General features: G+C 46.0%; 1 protein-coding gene across 2 annotated transcripts in view; it reads right to left on the bottom strand.

Moving 5' to 3' along the window:
* The window catches only part of pax7b (paired box 7b), a 70,672-nt gene that overhangs the window by 14,633 nt on the left and 38,924 nt on the right, over nt 1-17,115 (bottom strand). For both annotated transcript variants that reach the window (XM_049017911.1, XM_049017910.1), the window contains exons 6-7: nt 11,528-11,693; nt 10,622-10,818 (exon numbers count right to left, since the gene is read on the bottom strand). In XM_049017911.1, coding sequence (XP_048873868.1) covers nt 10,622-10,818; nt 11,528-11,693 — 363 coding nt within the window. The remainder of the gene's footprint in view (nt 1-10,621; nt 10,819-11,527; nt 11,694-17,115) is intronic.

Here is a 17,115-nt window from a genome sequence, read left to right on the forward strand (position 1 = left end):
GAAAATTTTCGTTCTCTCTTTAAAAATATGATCCTAATTCTAAATATTAAAATAGTAAAGTATTAGTGAGAGCCCAAAGTGGAGGACTGCCAGTAATTAAGGAAAACAGAAGAGAGTCACACAGTCTGCTCTTGGGTTGTGAAGTTTTTGCCATAAAAGAAGAGCTGCCTGTGTATGACAGCCACTGTCTCCCCTACAAGCCAATAGTCACTGACCCCCCCCCCCCCACACACACACACACACACACAATAATACAAGGTAATACAAGGTGAGAATCCTGATGGAAAAAGAAGGCCTTCATCTGAGTGGGCAAAATGACAATTCTGAAATAACAACGATTGCATAAATTCAATTAGCGGGCTCCGTCATGGTGGTGGGGGAACGGGGTAATTAGGAGGGCCCCCCCCCCAACAGCAGAGCCACCCCGGGAGCAGGGAGCACAGGACTGGGATGGCGTGCCTCCCCCAGCCATGTGTCACGCTGCTAATTGGCCGCCGTACGTTAATGGGAAATGAAAAGTGGCATCCGGCAGCAGGATGGGAGAGACAAGGGTGGGAGGCGGTGGCGTGCGGAGAGGGGGGGTGTGAGGCATTTTGGCGGGACAGGGGCTGGAGGGGGGCACAGGGAAGCGCTCAGTGACGTCGGGCAATCGCTCCCAATTAGGCATTTGATTGACAGTGACAGAGACTGGGCAGGGACAAGGCGGGCACAGATGACAGCGATTAGCGGGCCGGAGGAACAAGCTGTCAGTTCTCGCGGTGCGTTGGCGGTGTGAGGTGCCGCACATATGCCCCTCCGGCGTGTGGGCTGTGCGGACGCAGGGCATAAGCGGCGCCGTAGCCCACGGCCACCTTCCAAGACGGTCGCACACTTAGGGACGAGCTCTGAGGTCTGACATCTGATCCCGACTGGATGATGCCTGTCACTCAAAACTGCAGGATGCTATGAATCCTCACCAAAGGAGGAAGGCGGGAACCACACAGTAACGTTGATACGGAAATCTACACGGGCAACTTACGGAACGGTCTGGATACTTTTACTGGATATTTTTGCTGCCATGTAAACTCAGGGGAAACCAAAAGCTATTGCTGGTTTGAAAGGAACAATTTTCCTTGCACACTAAGTCTGTACAGTATCTGTTAAAAGAATTAATAATTCTGGTATAATGATTATGGACTAATAACATTGGACTAGTAACTCTAATTCTATATATAAATTTATTTATTGCATATTCTGCTTCCAGGCCAAATTTCCACAATATTTCCCCACAAATCAGGTAGCTAACAATATGTCTTAAAATGTTGTGATTATATTACCTTCATAAGATTCGTAATTTATATTTGAGGAATGACTTTTCATTCATGATCAACAAGAACGATATTTCGGCTCAGAGTATGACTCCACGCATGACTCCACGCATGATATATCTGAAGCTGACAATAAAAGTTACTCTGACTTAATATATCTTTTAGCCTAAGAAGCTATTATTACCAGCAAAAATCATGACAAAAGCATGATGAAAAGGACACAGTCACTCGTGTAACCCTGTTGCCATCTCAGCACAGCCCAGCACAGCATAGCACAGCACAGCACAGCCCGGGATAGCGCTCTTTAGCTCTTAAATGTGCCAAATGGTGAGCAGGACCCCTTTCTAACCAAAGGTTAATGCCTTCTATTGGGATACAATTGGACAGAGTGTGTAGTACAATGTGTTTATTTTCAACCAGTAATGTGCTTAAGACATGCCACTGTAGGATGAATCCAGTCACCAAGAAGACCCCCCCCCCTCCCCAGCTGAAACATACACCCCCCCCACCTCCACCTTGCCCCACCCCTTCAGCACCCTATTCCCTCCATTACACACTCCTGCCTCCCTTAATTTAAATGGAGGGTTTTTAATGATTTCACAGGAGTGGGTTTCGCTCACCAGGTCTGGGGCTCATACAGATGCACTCGGATAGCAGAGACGGCGGTGATTGGATCTGGGAATAGGCAGTGTGGGGGGGGCGGTGGTGGTTGGGGGGTGGGGGGGGGTTTGTTTGCTAAAAACAGCAGGGAACAGAACCAGTGAGAAATGTCAGGTCAAATTGTTCTTGACAGTGTTAATATCAGCACCTCATAGCGATAATTACATGTAAATAAATAGTGAAATAGCTCTCAGCTGGAGACTGAGAGGGCACGACGAGCCGTGTTTGCCAGCCAGCTGAGGACGCGGTGTGCAGGGAGGGGGGGCAAACAGGCATGAGAGACAGGCGGGCCACGGTGCGAGAGATGGGGGGGGGGATCTCTGGCGGCCCCTGCTAAGCCCGATCGAAGGCGCCGCGCCGCTGTGGCGTGCTCTGCGCTGCGTGTGACTGCGTGTGGCTGCGTGTGACTGCGTGTGACTGCGTGTGACTGCGTGTGGCTGCGTGTGACTGCGTGTGACTGCGTGTGGCTGCGTGTGACTGCGTGTGGCTGCGTGTGACTGCGTGTGACTGCGTGTGACTGCGCGGGCTGCCTATTCTTACGCCGGCAGTCCTGACTGCTTCCCAGGGTCGATGCATTAATCATGGCCCTGCACCTGTCAGAGTGGTACCCGGAACTAACAGGAAGCACATTGGCCGGCCGATCCACCTCCCTGCCCTGGGGCGCCGCAACCCCCCCCCCCCCCCCCCCCCCACCACACAGCCCCGGGACCAACGTCCTCATCAGCTACTGGAAAGCGGCACTGTGCTGTATGGTGTTGCCCAGTAAGTCCCCTGCGCTGAAAGGCACCTGGCCGAGACCTTCACCCTGCCACACCACCACACGTTCTCCTACGCATCGTCTGTAACCACCATTCAGCAGCAAACACTGCTTAACATTGCCCATAAATACACAAAACACACCAATGAATTCAATCATGCAAAAATAAAACAAAGTACTTTCAAAATGTAGCAACACGCAAGAACATTCTTAGAAAGGAGTCTAGAAACATCGGGATAGAAAAAGATTTCCTGCATCCTTATATATCATAAAACTTGCAACGTATGTATTCATATGTATATATGTGTGAAAGATATTCAAGAAACTGTCAATGCGAGGTGCCCATACCCTTTTAATATGAGAATACAATTCTCAGTCTAATAGGCATTGCTATTGCGTGGGACCCTCAGAGTAGGAATCGGTCTTACCCAGTCCTACTTAAATCCTCATCTTCCAGGATTTGCTGAAATTTATATTGGCTGCCTCTGCAAGATAAATGTAAATCGCATTCCCTTATATTTGCTATTTATCAGGATGCACCAGCTCACTTTCTGCAGGAAATATCTCTCACCCGCATACAAACATCCTTGCATTTAAATAGCATTTTTATTGTCCGCTATAGCCTTTCATCTGTGTGAGGGGAATAATGTTTCCTCTCTGGGGAGAGAGAAAGAGGGATGGAGAGAGAGAGAGAACGGGTGAAAAAAGCAAGAGTGAGGCACAGTATGGTCCAAAGCTAGAAAAAAGGTATTGGAGAGAGAGAAAAAAATAAAACAGATAAAATACAGACCCAAACATATTTTTCTGAAATATGGCAGTAAGACTTCAGCTGATCTCATTTTGCTTTGCTGGGGCTCTTGAGATTGGGGTTAAAGGGTGAGGGCATGGTTCAGACCTGAGCACAAGCCAGGAGGGAGACTTCCGTCAACTGTTGTGCAAGACAAGGTCCATTAGAGGATTCCCACACTGCCTGATTGCAAAACCCATTATCTCAGTCCAGGGTGAGCCAAGCCCGAAAGCCCATCCTGTTGTAGCCTTCAGCAGTATGGAAATCAAAACGATACCTATTTATATTTATTGATCCCTGTTTAATCCTTGCTAATTTACTGGAGGCCATCCAAGACAGGATGGAAGTATGCGCTGAAAGGAAAGACAAAATTCCCAGGATTCCCAAACCCAGTTAACACGGAAACAAACCTAAGGCACTGGAACATTCTTGAAGCATTTGAGAATAAATCCAGAAGCACATCTTCGCATTGCCCATTACTGCCTGTATTTAAGTCCCGGTGTGATATCAATGATTGATTCCTGATCCAGAAGAGGTGGCATTTCGGAGAACGCAGTTACGGCGTGCATCCACTAGAAGGTACCGTGCACTGGGGAAACGCACCCGCACTCCATGACGTCGTGTGGTTTCCCTTAAAGCGCTGCGTTATGTCACACCTACGGGACTGAATCAACAATGTGAAGTTGTAAAAAAAAAAAGTGTTTCAAAGCATTGTTTAAATCAGGGTAACCGTAGAAACCGCACTCCCAGCGCTTAACAGTAGAGCAACAAAACGACGTGTTATTCTCCCGAGAGACTTTTAAAGGAAACTGACAAATATAAATAAATTTATGCTAAAAACATTCTGCCAGTGGATATGATTTAAATTCCGTGATTTTCTTGGCAGTTCCCAAGCAGGTCTGTCTCGTTTTTTTTTCTCCCCAAAGCCTCTTACTTACTTTTTAAATTCTTGCCAAATTGAAACAGTATCTTGTATTTAAGATGAGTTCTAATTAACAAGTATCACCCCCCCCCCCGCCCCACACACACACACGCACACGCACAGACTCACATGCACGCACACACACAGCGCGCACTCTGAGTATGGATGTGAATGTAAATATATGCATTCATCCTTTTGATTTGTCGAAGGCTAAAGCCTGCCAGCTGACAAGCTGCCCAGCGACAGGCTTAATGCACTAGTTTTAATAAGGCGGGAGACTACAGGAAAACTCTCGCTCATTCACATTCAGGTGCACAATGTCTTGTCTAGAGCAAGAAACGGAAATGGACTGAGCCAAAAAACTCATTTTTATTTATTTATTTATTTATTATTTTTTTCCTACATTTTCTTTTTTGGCAACCCCTGTGCAGGCTTCTTAAATATAATTCATCCCGTTTAAAGTGGCTTCTGTGCTAATGGAACTCCGGAGTGCCGTTTGGGTCCCTGCCTTATCTCCGCCAGACAGTTGTCAGGAATCACTAGCGAGGCTGCGGCTAGCGCGCGCCGCGCACTCAGGCTAGCCTGGGGATATGGATCAAAGGAAGTATTGGTGAGCGCTGTTCTGCCTCTGATCCCCTAGTGCTGAAACCCAGCCTATTCACACTCCCTTCCCAACATCAAATGCTAGCCAGTTCCTTCACTCCAAAACACAAATCTTCCAACTGCACTGGAAAAAAAACACTTGCAAAAAAAATTCCTTCTTCCCCATTCCTGCCATAGTAGTGACAATTGTTTTTCCCCTCTAGAGTGTCATCAAACTGTGGGAATGGGTCAATCATTCATTCATTCATTCATTCATTTATTAAGTTCTTAAATGCAGCCTTGCTTTTCCAAGCACTAACAAGGTGCAGTATAGCTTTTTGGGTGAAAAAAGGATTTCTTTATAAATGTTCTGCCAGTACTGATCAGCTATAGCCAGCAAAACAAACCTCAGTTTGAGTTATTGTTCTTAAAAAAATAATAAATCGAGGTTAGTTTTGGTATAACTTTTTTTGTATAACACACATGTGAGTGTGTACGTCTGCCCTACAATGGAATGGCATCCCACTCAGGGTGTACCCCAGCCCACTGCCCTGTGCCGCTTCACCACCCACAACCGGACAAGGATAAGTAGTTAGAGTACAGACGAAAACTGTGCTATCAAATTGCTAGATGAATTATTTATTCTCAAACAATAAAATCACATTTAATTTCTCTGGTACTAAGGATTCCCGCATAAACTTCCTATTCTTGATTACTGACATTTTTAAAAGTCTATCGATAAACCTATGAAGTATGTTGGTCCGTTCCTATGTGCACAGCCTTGAGCTCATTTTCCTCTGTGCTGCTCATTTTCATTACACTTTGCATCGTGCAATTACACATTTATCTCTGAAACGTACAAACTCGGCCAACCTTGACCAAATGACGCAAAGATTTATTTGTGGTTTGGGTTTTTTGTCTTTCCCAGACTGTATCCCTGTCTTGAAATAAAGACAAATATTCATTAACTCGGTTTAAAAGGCACATTAGGAGAGATCTAACTGTGTCACACGGCTTTCTGTCATAAACGGGTAAGGATGCACCTTTGCAGCATGTGGTCCTAAAAAATGCGTTGATATGAGAGATGGCTGATAACTCAGCGCCCTGCTGTGGTCCTGGATCCTACTTGGCTCTCACTGCGAGGCTTATTCTGCAGTCTACTCAACGCCATCGAGGGGACAGACCCCTGAACACTGTGCCAGTATAGTCATCACTCAAAACGGCAGACCAGCATCCTAAATGCTGAAGGGCACATTCCGCAGTCTGGGTCCCAGCACTGCACATCATTCTACTGAACACTGAAGTCTTTCAGATACTTGCCAACATACTCAACAATGTGTACCAACAAACTGATGCTCAGTACTACAGACTTATAAGCTTACGCTGCATGTCCACATATCGCACACTCTACATTCAGAAATGCACAAAACCATACACCAACATACTGTGTCCCAACCTACTTAACACTCAACACCATAGCAACATACTCAGCACTTAACACTGCAAGCCAGTATACTCTTTGCTCAACACCACGCACTAGTTAAAATCCTCATGTCATATATAGAAATCCATCGGCAAATTAGATGTATAAATGTCATTAAAGAACTAGAATCAGAATGATTATTAGAGTCATATCAGCATTTAACATACCAAGTTAAGCTCTAATAAGCAGAAAAATGCATATCTAAGTCACAAGCATGGAAAGGATTGGCGGTGATGTGAATCAATGGTAGATCAGTTTCCGGAGGTCTGGACAGTCACATCTTCAATCACCCATTTCTGGGTTCCCTCCAGGTTTCCCTTTGACCTCATTTGTTCACTTGACATGGGACATTTTGCTGCACATGACCAGCTGGGCCTTAAACGTGTGATCAGAGTCCACGTGCGGGTAATTTATTGAATTTCACAAAGGCTATGAAGGGACCCTCCCCCCAAATGCAAACGACACGTCTCCTGTACAGGACTTCAGCTCCTGTTCGGTGCCCCCCCCCCCCCGACTCCCCACGACTCAGTCCCTCGGCTGTTGGGGCCAGTGGGGGATGCATCTGTAACCTGCATGTGAAATCCTCACCTCCTACACTACAGCCAAGAACGACACTAATAATAATGCACTTTCCAGACGCCTGATGAAGGAATGTACCCGGTCAGGCTGGGGCCCGGAGCTGGCGGACCAGCGCACCTGTCGGAGCAACAAGCACAGCGGGATTCCATTACTGCCTGGCAAACGGCCACCATAACCGATTCGCCGAAGATTACACATTCCCGTCAGCGTCTCTCCAACAACAAGTTGCCTGTCAAAACTGTTCATGGAAAAAAAATTATGCCGCATATAGAAGAGCACACAGATGCATTACCGCTAACAGATGTTGTCTGAAACCCTGATAACACGGAATCCGTGTTTTTATGGTCAAGAGAACAAAGAAAGGCAGCACTAATACATTAGCTGGACTGGTTCTTCCAGTAGGAGAAAATGGAGAAAGCGCCGATATTTGAAGATGCAGGTTAAGAATGCTCTTTATAATCAATGGATATTATGGGATAAACATGAATGATATCACATGACCACATGAGTGGGCAAGCCCTGGGAATGCTGGGAAATGTAGCAGGAACAAATACTAATCAAAAGAAAGTACTCACAAGTACTACTCACACAAATGTGGATGCTTCACGTCTGTATGTTTGGACAAGTCTGTATCTAAACTTGTTTTATCTATGTTTTAATCCACAATGGATACAGGTGCAGTGAAATTTTGCTTTGGAGCTAAAAACATGTTACATTGAAGGGCAATTGGTGGACGTTCTAAGTAACTGAATGCATACAAAGCAAAAATTTTAATGTAGGTCTTCATTAAAGAACAAAGAGTCAAAGAGCGGGTGTTTGTTGCAATGGAAGCAACGCAACTTTTAAAAAAGAAAAAAACTCCTTTGGGGTATGAAGTTATAAGGCATTTTGGTTCTTCGGGGAATGCTTTAATTCCAAATAACAACAACAAACAAAAATTAAAGAAATTTCTTTTCCTTCTTCAGAACAAATTGAAGCCCCTTCAGCCTGCAGTTGTTCATCCAAGTGGCCTTATTCCGATCTAGCACCTACTGCAGTTTGTGAAATGCGAGATTTAACCAGCATTGTCTCGTCACGGCTCCTCGTACTGTGCAATTTGTTTGTTTATCAATTAATTTACTAAAAAAAAACTGTTATAGCATTTATTCATCCTGCATCTGTCCCTATCTGCCCTGTCAGAGAGGTATATCACACAAAGATGAGAAGGTCATCTGACCAGGGTGAAAAAAGAGAGAGAGGAAGGCAGAATGTGAAAGTATGTCAGTGTGTGTGTGTGTGTGTGTGTGTGTGCGCGTGTGTAAGAGAGAGAGAGAGAAACAGCTATGGATGGAGTGAGAGTGAGGTCTACGGCAGGCCAGGACAGAAACATAAGTAACTGACTGCAGCAGATGTCAGATTTTTTGTTTTTTTGCCGATGGGTGAGGTTGGAGGAGGGGGGTTGTTATGTATGTAGCTGCCCCGACTCTCCACCCCACCATCTCCCTCTGCTTTTGGGTGCAGAGTGCGAGGGCCAAGCCCAAACTGCGTCGCCCCTGTCAAAGGGGACATTAATTTCCCCTACAATGAGGCCCTGATGGAATTGCCACATGCCTCTTGTGTGTCAGTTCGGGGTTGGGGGGGGGGGGGGGGTGGGGGCCGAGCCTCCAGCTGGATGCACATTGTGGCTCACCGCTTCACCACTATTGTGCACGCTCCCTCTCGCTCGATACCACTCGCCCCTTTGTGTCAAAAAGCGTGAAAAACATCCGCACAAAGCCGCTATGCGGTGTATTAGTGTCCTTATTTTACATTTTTTCTCCTATTTAACAAACACTTAGACCGCCGGCGCATCAAGAAATGAAATCCAACTGCTTCAATTTGCTCGAATTCATCTGAGCAAGCTCCCCACCCCCACCAAACTCCACCCCCCACCGTAATTTCCAATCCAACCAGAGAAATGCCTTGACGGCAATGACTTGCGTTCCTCTGAATGGATATGTACCCAACAAGGTAAAGAAACCTCTTTAAAATAATTACGGCAAGAATAATAATACCTTTATACCCCTGATGTCATAATCCACAATGTAAAACTGGGTGGGGGGGCTATTATATACCCAGTGGTTTTTTTTTCAGATAATAGAATGAGCGGGTGAGAGCCCCATTTGTAAAGGAGGCATTGAATCACATTAATAAAAAAGGCAGTCATCTTCCTGATATATATGCAGGTTTGCAGAGAGAGCATTAGCACTTAAAGCCCCAACACTACGATTAACAATCAAACATGCTGTGAATCGCGCCTTATCCCTCAACTCTCCAGTACAAGAGAAAATCTCTTTTTTGTCAGAAAATCCTTAATTCTTTCTTCTCTGGAGAAAGAGAGAGTAATACCAGAATGTTTCCAATCTGCTTTCAGAAATATAAAAAAAAAACTCCCAATAAAATATGTGTGAATAAGGGAGTAATTGCAGACAAATGCAGCATTGAAATTCGTTTTCAATTCTTTACAGACCATTTCAATCTTATTTTCTGCCTGTTAGCCAGATCTTGTTGCTTAGGATGGGCAAGACTGCCCAGTATTGGTGGGTAATTGCATATAATTTACTCTTCACCAGTGATTTGCATCAATATCAGTCATTTTTATTCTGCAGAGTTAACCTCTCGCTTTAAGTCTCATTTTCAATGCTTATTGCCCGACGCGCCCATAAAGGGTGACGTGAATTCTTCTCGTTTTTTTCGTGCACGCAGCCAAATACACACATCAGAGCAATCGCATTTTCACAGATCACGACAAATCATGTGCTCAGGCACATACCTGAATGTGCTCTTATAATTGACAAAGCTGTTAGGGCAGTGCGGCATCGTAGCTACAATAGGAGAACAGCGAGAGAACTGCTGTCGCCTGTATCGAACACTTAGCAGGTTGCTCATGCCGAGTTTGGGTAACACAGGCGTCAGATGAACCCACAGAACAAGCCGGCAGTCACAGAAAACCCTTCATTAAGTGCTCTGTGACGTTATCTATCTTTACACACAAATTAGAAACAAGAATTACACCTCACAGAAGTGCGGAAACAAACACAGCGGTAAACTCTAGGTGTGATTCGATAAATAGTCTGTTAAATAGTCTGATAAATAGTAGTAATATTCTGTTACCTAAGTTGTGTCTTGACCAGAAATTTTTTTGTAAGTTGGTTCAAATTCATCTTTAACAAAATATTACTATTACGGTTAAGTGTTTAAATGCTAATTTTGAAAGACTTTCACCAATAATTCTCTTCCTTTACGGAGAAGCTTTGTATGTAATAAAAATTCCCTTTGCATTGATGCATGCTATAGTATTGCATTTTAATAGGTCATGCCGTCTGAATATGTGCAGTGACACATTTCAGCCAGAGATATCGCTGAGTGCGCTGAGTGGCATTTTGAAAACTTCCCCGTAACTAGATACAGTTGAGGAAAAGGTGTGCATGTACCCCGAGTATGTGAGAGCTACTGGTTTGTAATAAGAGATTGCTTGAATCCTGCTGTTACTCTGTGTATTTGCACTCTTTGATCCCCCACTGACCTGCGGAGAGAGTCCATTGCTGACTGGGTTCATGTGGTTGCTGGAGGCTGAGGGGCTCATGAAGGTGTCGGAGTAACTGGAGAAGCTGTGGCGATTGGACGAGAGGCCGTAGGCGGAGCCGCTGTCGCCCGTGAGCCCACCCTGGTGCATGGTGGAGGGGGGCAGGGGCTGGGGCCGGTGTACTGTGCTGCTGCCATCTGTGGGGGGGGGAGTGAGGCCAATGATCAATGCTCACCTCTGGAAGGCTCACTTGCTGCTCTGTTGACCTCAGTGGCAGGTCGCATCCATCCTTCTATCATGTAGCATAAAGACAATGGCTTCCAGTATCCATGGTGACACAGCATCACTTAAATGATGGAGACTGGCTCAGCTCTGTAGTCTATGTCAGGATATTTTGACGTTGTGATGGGTATTCTGTTTTTCACTTTCAGTACATCATTCAGTAAATAATATGACATATTCAGCATCTTTTTTATATATTAGACGTTGTGTTAATGATTTTGCCCACCTGCAGGCTAATGTAAGTGTTTTAAGCATGTTTAAGGTAGGCCAGGCCAGGCTATGGTGTCTGTTAGCTTAGGTTTTCAACGTACAATATTTTCACGTTACGGTAGGTTTACCGGAAACTGACCCCATTGTAACCTGGGAAGAGGCTGTACTGTAATGCTAAAAGTGTGTACAGAGAATCAATATCCTCGGCATCATTCAAATATTTATTTACGATACATACATCAACACTGATATACACATAAATATATGTATATAAACAGCTGCACAAAGAAGCAAGATAATTATGCTCATTAGTTTGTTTATTTTACTAGACGCTTAGCTGGAATGGGCTTATGGGGGGATGCAAAGCTGATATGAGTAGCATCCAATGTATGTGTGGCCGGAATTAATCGTTACCCTGTGGCAGCGTGGCGGTGGGGTAGGTCGACTCTGGAAGCTGGTACGTCGGCAGAGTCGGCATCCCAGTGGGCGGGAACCCACCAGGCAGCAGGTGGTTGAAGGCTGCCAGCTGATTGGCTCCCGCTTGCTTGCGCCACCTGGCTCTTCGATTGCTGAACCACACCTGGAGACAGAGAAGCGGTGAGCAAAGGCGGCCGGTTCGTCTTCCTCTACATGAGAACTTTAAACAGTCACAAGATCCATTACTTCATGACCGTGTATACACAAGGTGTTGGGTAACAGGAACTGAAACAGTAACCAAAATTGTAAGTGTAATTACAGATTTACTAGCTAATGTCCTTTAATGGAAAAAAAAAAGACACGATAGGGTTGTTTATATTATATTGATCCCGGTGTGTATGTGTGAAAATGTGTCAAAGTGTCACGTTGAAGGAACATGAGTGTTCTGCCAGAAATCAAAAACCAGGCATCGGCGTCACAATAAAATCTGGCCTGAGATCAGTGATCGGCTCCATCTGGGTGACAGGCTAATCCCCACCCGAAACAGCAGCCGGGACCTGTTGCTGCTGATCACAGGCCGAGCGGGAGTCTGCGTAAACGGTGATCCCTCAACTCCAGATAAAAAGCAACAGTAATCAAAAGGTCAGGGCGAAGACGGGACCCCCCCCCCCCCCCCCCAAGGGAGAGGCCTGTTAGCCATGTTTATGGAACAGCCATAGTCTCCATGTGAGGGGAGCAGCTGAAGGTCGGGGGAAACAGGCCCCTCTGAAGGGGCTCAAGCATCCATGTCAAGCAGAAAGCGACCAAAACTGTCAATCCGAACGCATCCCACAACCTCGGAATTTCGGGAGAGGCCATGGCAAGCCTGCAACACCTCAACGAGAGATGCTAAATTCCCATTTTAAAGCAATAAAAAAAAAAATTCAATCTACTTCAGTATCAGTTTTTTAATGATTATTTTCGGCAGTGCGGGGCTATATATATTTGTTTTTACAGCATTTATTTATGCGGCTTAAAAAGGCTTCATGAATGGCACCCCGCCCTTTAAAAAAAATTAAACACCCCAGCTGGGAAAGCAGGCAACCTGTCGTATTTCAGCCAGACAACACAGCGACCCTCTGTGTGCAAAAGGTTGAAAGACATTGATCTATGCCTCGCACTGTCGATTCATCAGAGTTTAATACACTGTCACTGCAGTTAATCTACTGTTGTGTTTCAAACGAGCTGGCCCATTGTAAGCCCCTTTGAAAGGGGGGGGGGGGGGATTGGGGATGGACAATAGCTTCTCAATGGAGTGGGGTAAACACTGCGCACAAAGGGAAGGCGTCCTTTTTAAGAAGTCCTTTAAAAGCTGCTCTTTCAGCCGGCGAATTGATCAAGAGATAGCAGAGCCATAAGGCACCGACTCCCCCCCAACACACGCTCCCGCTCTCCCTGCCTCCACCTCCTTCTCCTCCTCTTCCTCGTAGATGGTCACATCCACCATCGCAGAAATCCGGTTCTAGCTGAGGGGTCCTTCAAAATGCGCCACTCTGTCGCTTAAATGCGGGCCCCGCTGGGGACTTTTAACGGCGACCCCCCCTCCCACACACACACACACACACACACACACACACACACACACACACACACACACACACACACCACCGCAGGGCCACTTTTCCTGCATTTGTCACTATTAGCGAAGATGCTAAATATGGCTGCGAGGAGAAAAGGAGACCAGGGCCTCCTCTGTTTCGAGGGGCCGATGTTTTTAGGTGTTTCTCAGCGTGATAGAATTGCGATTTAAGTTATTATTTCATCGATTAGCCGTTGTTTTTAGCCAAACAAGGTTATTCTCAGAACAGAACAGAAGTTTTAGCGCGGATCCATGTTAAGGCCCTTAAATGAATAGCTGCAAGTTTTCTGTTTATATGAAATCGGCAGCCCATGGGGTGTGAGCCCCCATGCTTAGCCAGCACAAGGCACCAGCCCCCTCCCCATTCCCGGCCTTCTCCCCGGAGGAAGTGAAGGCCATTTGGCTCTATGGGAGCGTGATGACTGGGTGGTTCTGCATGAGAGAGCGGCCGAGGCGAGACGGGCCGAACTCCAGCTGAGGCCAAACAAACGGCCAGGCGTCCCGGGGAGCGCCCTCCACCAAACCGCCCCAGAGGGGACCCCCTTCACCTCTGACCCCCCGAATCACCAGCACACCCCCAACCACACCCCCCCCCCAAAACCCTGCCCTATTGCTATTGTCAGATCGATCTCCTCTCTGGAGCTGAGGGGAAGCTGAGCTCAGGGAGCGAAACTGTTTATGAGGACTCTGCTTCAAAGGGGCGAAAAGGCTAAGACTCAAAAGCCTTGCGATCTTCATCCCAGTGAGGATTTCCCACTGTATCTATGATTTGTAACTCCACCCTCAAAATACTGAAATATCGTAACTACTAACAAACTCGTAGTTTGGAGTCTTCAGGTTTATTCAGAAAAGGGCCAGGGGTGTGTGTCCCCATGAGGTACTGGGGCATTTTCCCCACAAAACACAGCAAATACTACACTCATACACACACACACACACGTTTATATCCATATCTTTGTGAGGACCACCCATTCATTTCTACAGGAAAAACTGTAATCCCAACAAAGACAACCCCAACCCCTACCTAGCCATAACCATATCCATGAATAAACAAGCATAATTTTTTTTTTTTTTTAAGTTTTTTAAGTTTAAGCCCACAGGTTTTTATAAAATTGGGTTTCCTCTTGTGGGAACCGAAGAAACAGTCCCCACAACGTCAAAATAACAGATTTTTTTTCACATTGTTCGATCATTCGGTCCCCGTATTGTAATATATTCTTAACCCACACAAACACACACATCGCCACCACTGTTACTGTGCTGTCATTTATTTTGAAACAGTGAACAACTTTAAATAATTTACAGAGTATTTGCACAGAATTTTGAGCTACCTTTTAGTGTATTTAGTATTCAATTTTATAAAACGATATTTCACATTTGTCTCCCATCCAACCGCTAGCCAGCTAACTAGTTAGCCTGTTGTTTACAAGCAGACTGAAATGGCCGACGCACTGTTATCTCAGAAATGGAGAGCCTTGTTGCCCTGAAGTTTATACACCTGTGAACTGAAAGGAGGACATCCCTAATCCCAGACTGAAAAGCACTGGCTTTCCGGAGTCGAGAATGTGTGCTGGAGGAGTCAGCGGCTGCTGTAAGCAGCTTGGTCCCTCCAAAAGCACCCAGACTGTTGCCCGCTTCTGGAACCTGATCGCAAAGTCACCTTGGAACAGGGATCTCTCTCTCTCTCTCTCTCTGTCTCTCTCTCTCTCTCTCTCTCTCTCTCTCTCTCTCTCTCTCTGCAACACATAACATCTCTCTCTCTCTCTCTCTCTCTGTCTCTCTCTCTCTCTCTCTCTGCAACACAGTATAACTCCTCTGCAGCAGAGTGACTGCTTAATCTCTATTCTAGGATACTGAATGCAAACTTACGGCCACAATGTGAACAAACCCGTTACGTCAAGTATTTCTGGTGAGGTGGGTAATACTTCCACCCTGTAGCCCAACGGTGGCCCATCCAAGTCCACCAGAATAAAATGCTTAACCCATAACTGAGTTGTAAGCGTGACAGATATGGTAGCAAAGCAATAGGATACCAACAGATGAGCGCAGGAAGAGAACAGGTCGATTGTTGTACATTTGTTGTTTTTTGTAAGACAACAATAAAACAGTGGAATAAAGACATAAAGGTGGTCATTTTGACTTGTGGCTCAACACCCCCATGGAAGGTGGTGAGGAATTGACATGGTTACAGCTGATGAAGGATCGACACACAGAGGCACTCTCACGGCTACCGTCAATCACAATGGCCTATCGTGTCCTGCTCTTTCCAGGTGGAAGATGCCAGCTATATGTCTTCCTAGGATTACGGTCTCCATGTGGAGATGGGGGGGGGGCACGATGGGGGGACGATGAAGAGTAAAACCTGGATAACCTGATTGAATTTCACAGCAAAAAAGTAGAACATAACAGAGACTGAGAGGCGTGGAGAAATGGCCAACATCAATCTCTCCGCCTGTTGGTTAAAGTACGCTGAACTGGGGTAAATGGGGAGGGGTTGGCAAGGGCGGGGGGAGGGGGGTGGCATGGGGTGGGGAGTAGTTTGGCCAGGGGCATCCAAACTGAGGCTGAGTGGCCCAATTGTAGAGAAACAGAGACTTGCCTTTGCAGAGTGTGAGATGAGTCTCGGGAGACGGCAGAAACGCCACCAATAAATTCGTTCATTCTACACAAACAGACATGCCTCTGTACATTTTTCTTAGTGAAAATGAGGACCGAAATAGTCAGGAAGCCTTTATTCCTCACAAAAATCAGCTGGAGCTGTTCATGAATTTTCATTCTGACCAATTAACAAAAGCGTGCTAAACTATACTTCTATGCAAATACCTCCGACAACCAAGACGAAAACCTTAAAGACAAAATGGTACGGTTCTTAAAGTTGTATTATGTGCCTGAAGAAACTATGTGAAGAATGTATATTTAATCCACAGCTGTACTGAGGCATGCCGTAAAATTTGGAATTGGTGCTCCTGTTTTCGTTTAATTTTCCGACTAATACAGACATGATCAGGAAGCATTATAAACGCCCCACTCCAGCCTCCAAAAATGGCTGCATGGTCCCGGCGACAGCTCAGCGGAGAGGAACAGCGGGCAGGGAGGCTGGCTGACCCCCGGAATTCCTGCTCCCTGCACCACCACGGGGCAGCCGCCCTCCCGCCTCTGCACGCTCCTCCTGCCGCTCTGCCAGCTTGCCTGCCTTGCACTATGCTAATTAAACTCGCTTCTAGTGTGAATCTGGGAGTGGAGGGTCGGATTAGCTTGATAAGTATCAGGGACGGGAGAGAGACTGAAAGAAATTCATTTAAATTCCAATAATAAGACTCTCTGTTCGAACACTCGTGCGGATGCACCGCCACTGCTGCAATCTGCATAAATCCCATTTGTTCCTTTATGGTACACAAAACGCATGACTCCAAGGAGCGGCTCCGCCTGCGAGGTTTGGGTGGGCCCCGCCGCCACGGTAACCCCCCCCCTCCGTGACTACCGACGCCCGCTGTCAGCGCTAACCCGCATCTTTCGGATGCCAGATCACAGTCCAAAGTGTCAGGCTTCTACCAAGGCTGGTAAGTGGAAGCACATTTACAACAGAGGGCAAAATATCTGCTTCCCCTTTTCTTAGGCTAGAGCCTCGTAACTCCAGGATGAGCCATTAACCTGCAGCGGGTGCATTCCAAAGGTCACTAATGAGCGACCGAATGCTCCGCTTTCTGTTATCATCATTAAGCATGTTACAAAAATGCATGCTAGCCATACGGTGTTACTAGAAATATATTTTACAGTATAGTACATACTGCCCTACAAAGCCAAGACACCGCATATACAGCATAAAAAGTAAATACTGCCCTACAAAGTCGAAACACTGCATATACAACATAACACGTAAATACTGCCCTACAAAGTCGAAACACTGCATATACAGCATAAAACGTAAATACTGCCCTACAAAGCCAAGACACAGCATATACAGCAT

The sequence above is a fragment of the Brienomyrus brachyistius genome, chromosome 6 (assembly GCF_023856365.1).
Source record: "Brienomyrus brachyistius isolate T26 chromosome 6, BBRACH_0.4, whole genome shotgun sequence".
Taxonomy (NCBI): Eukaryota; Metazoa; Chordata; class Actinopteri; order Osteoglossiformes; family Mormyridae; genus Brienomyrus; species Brienomyrus brachyistius.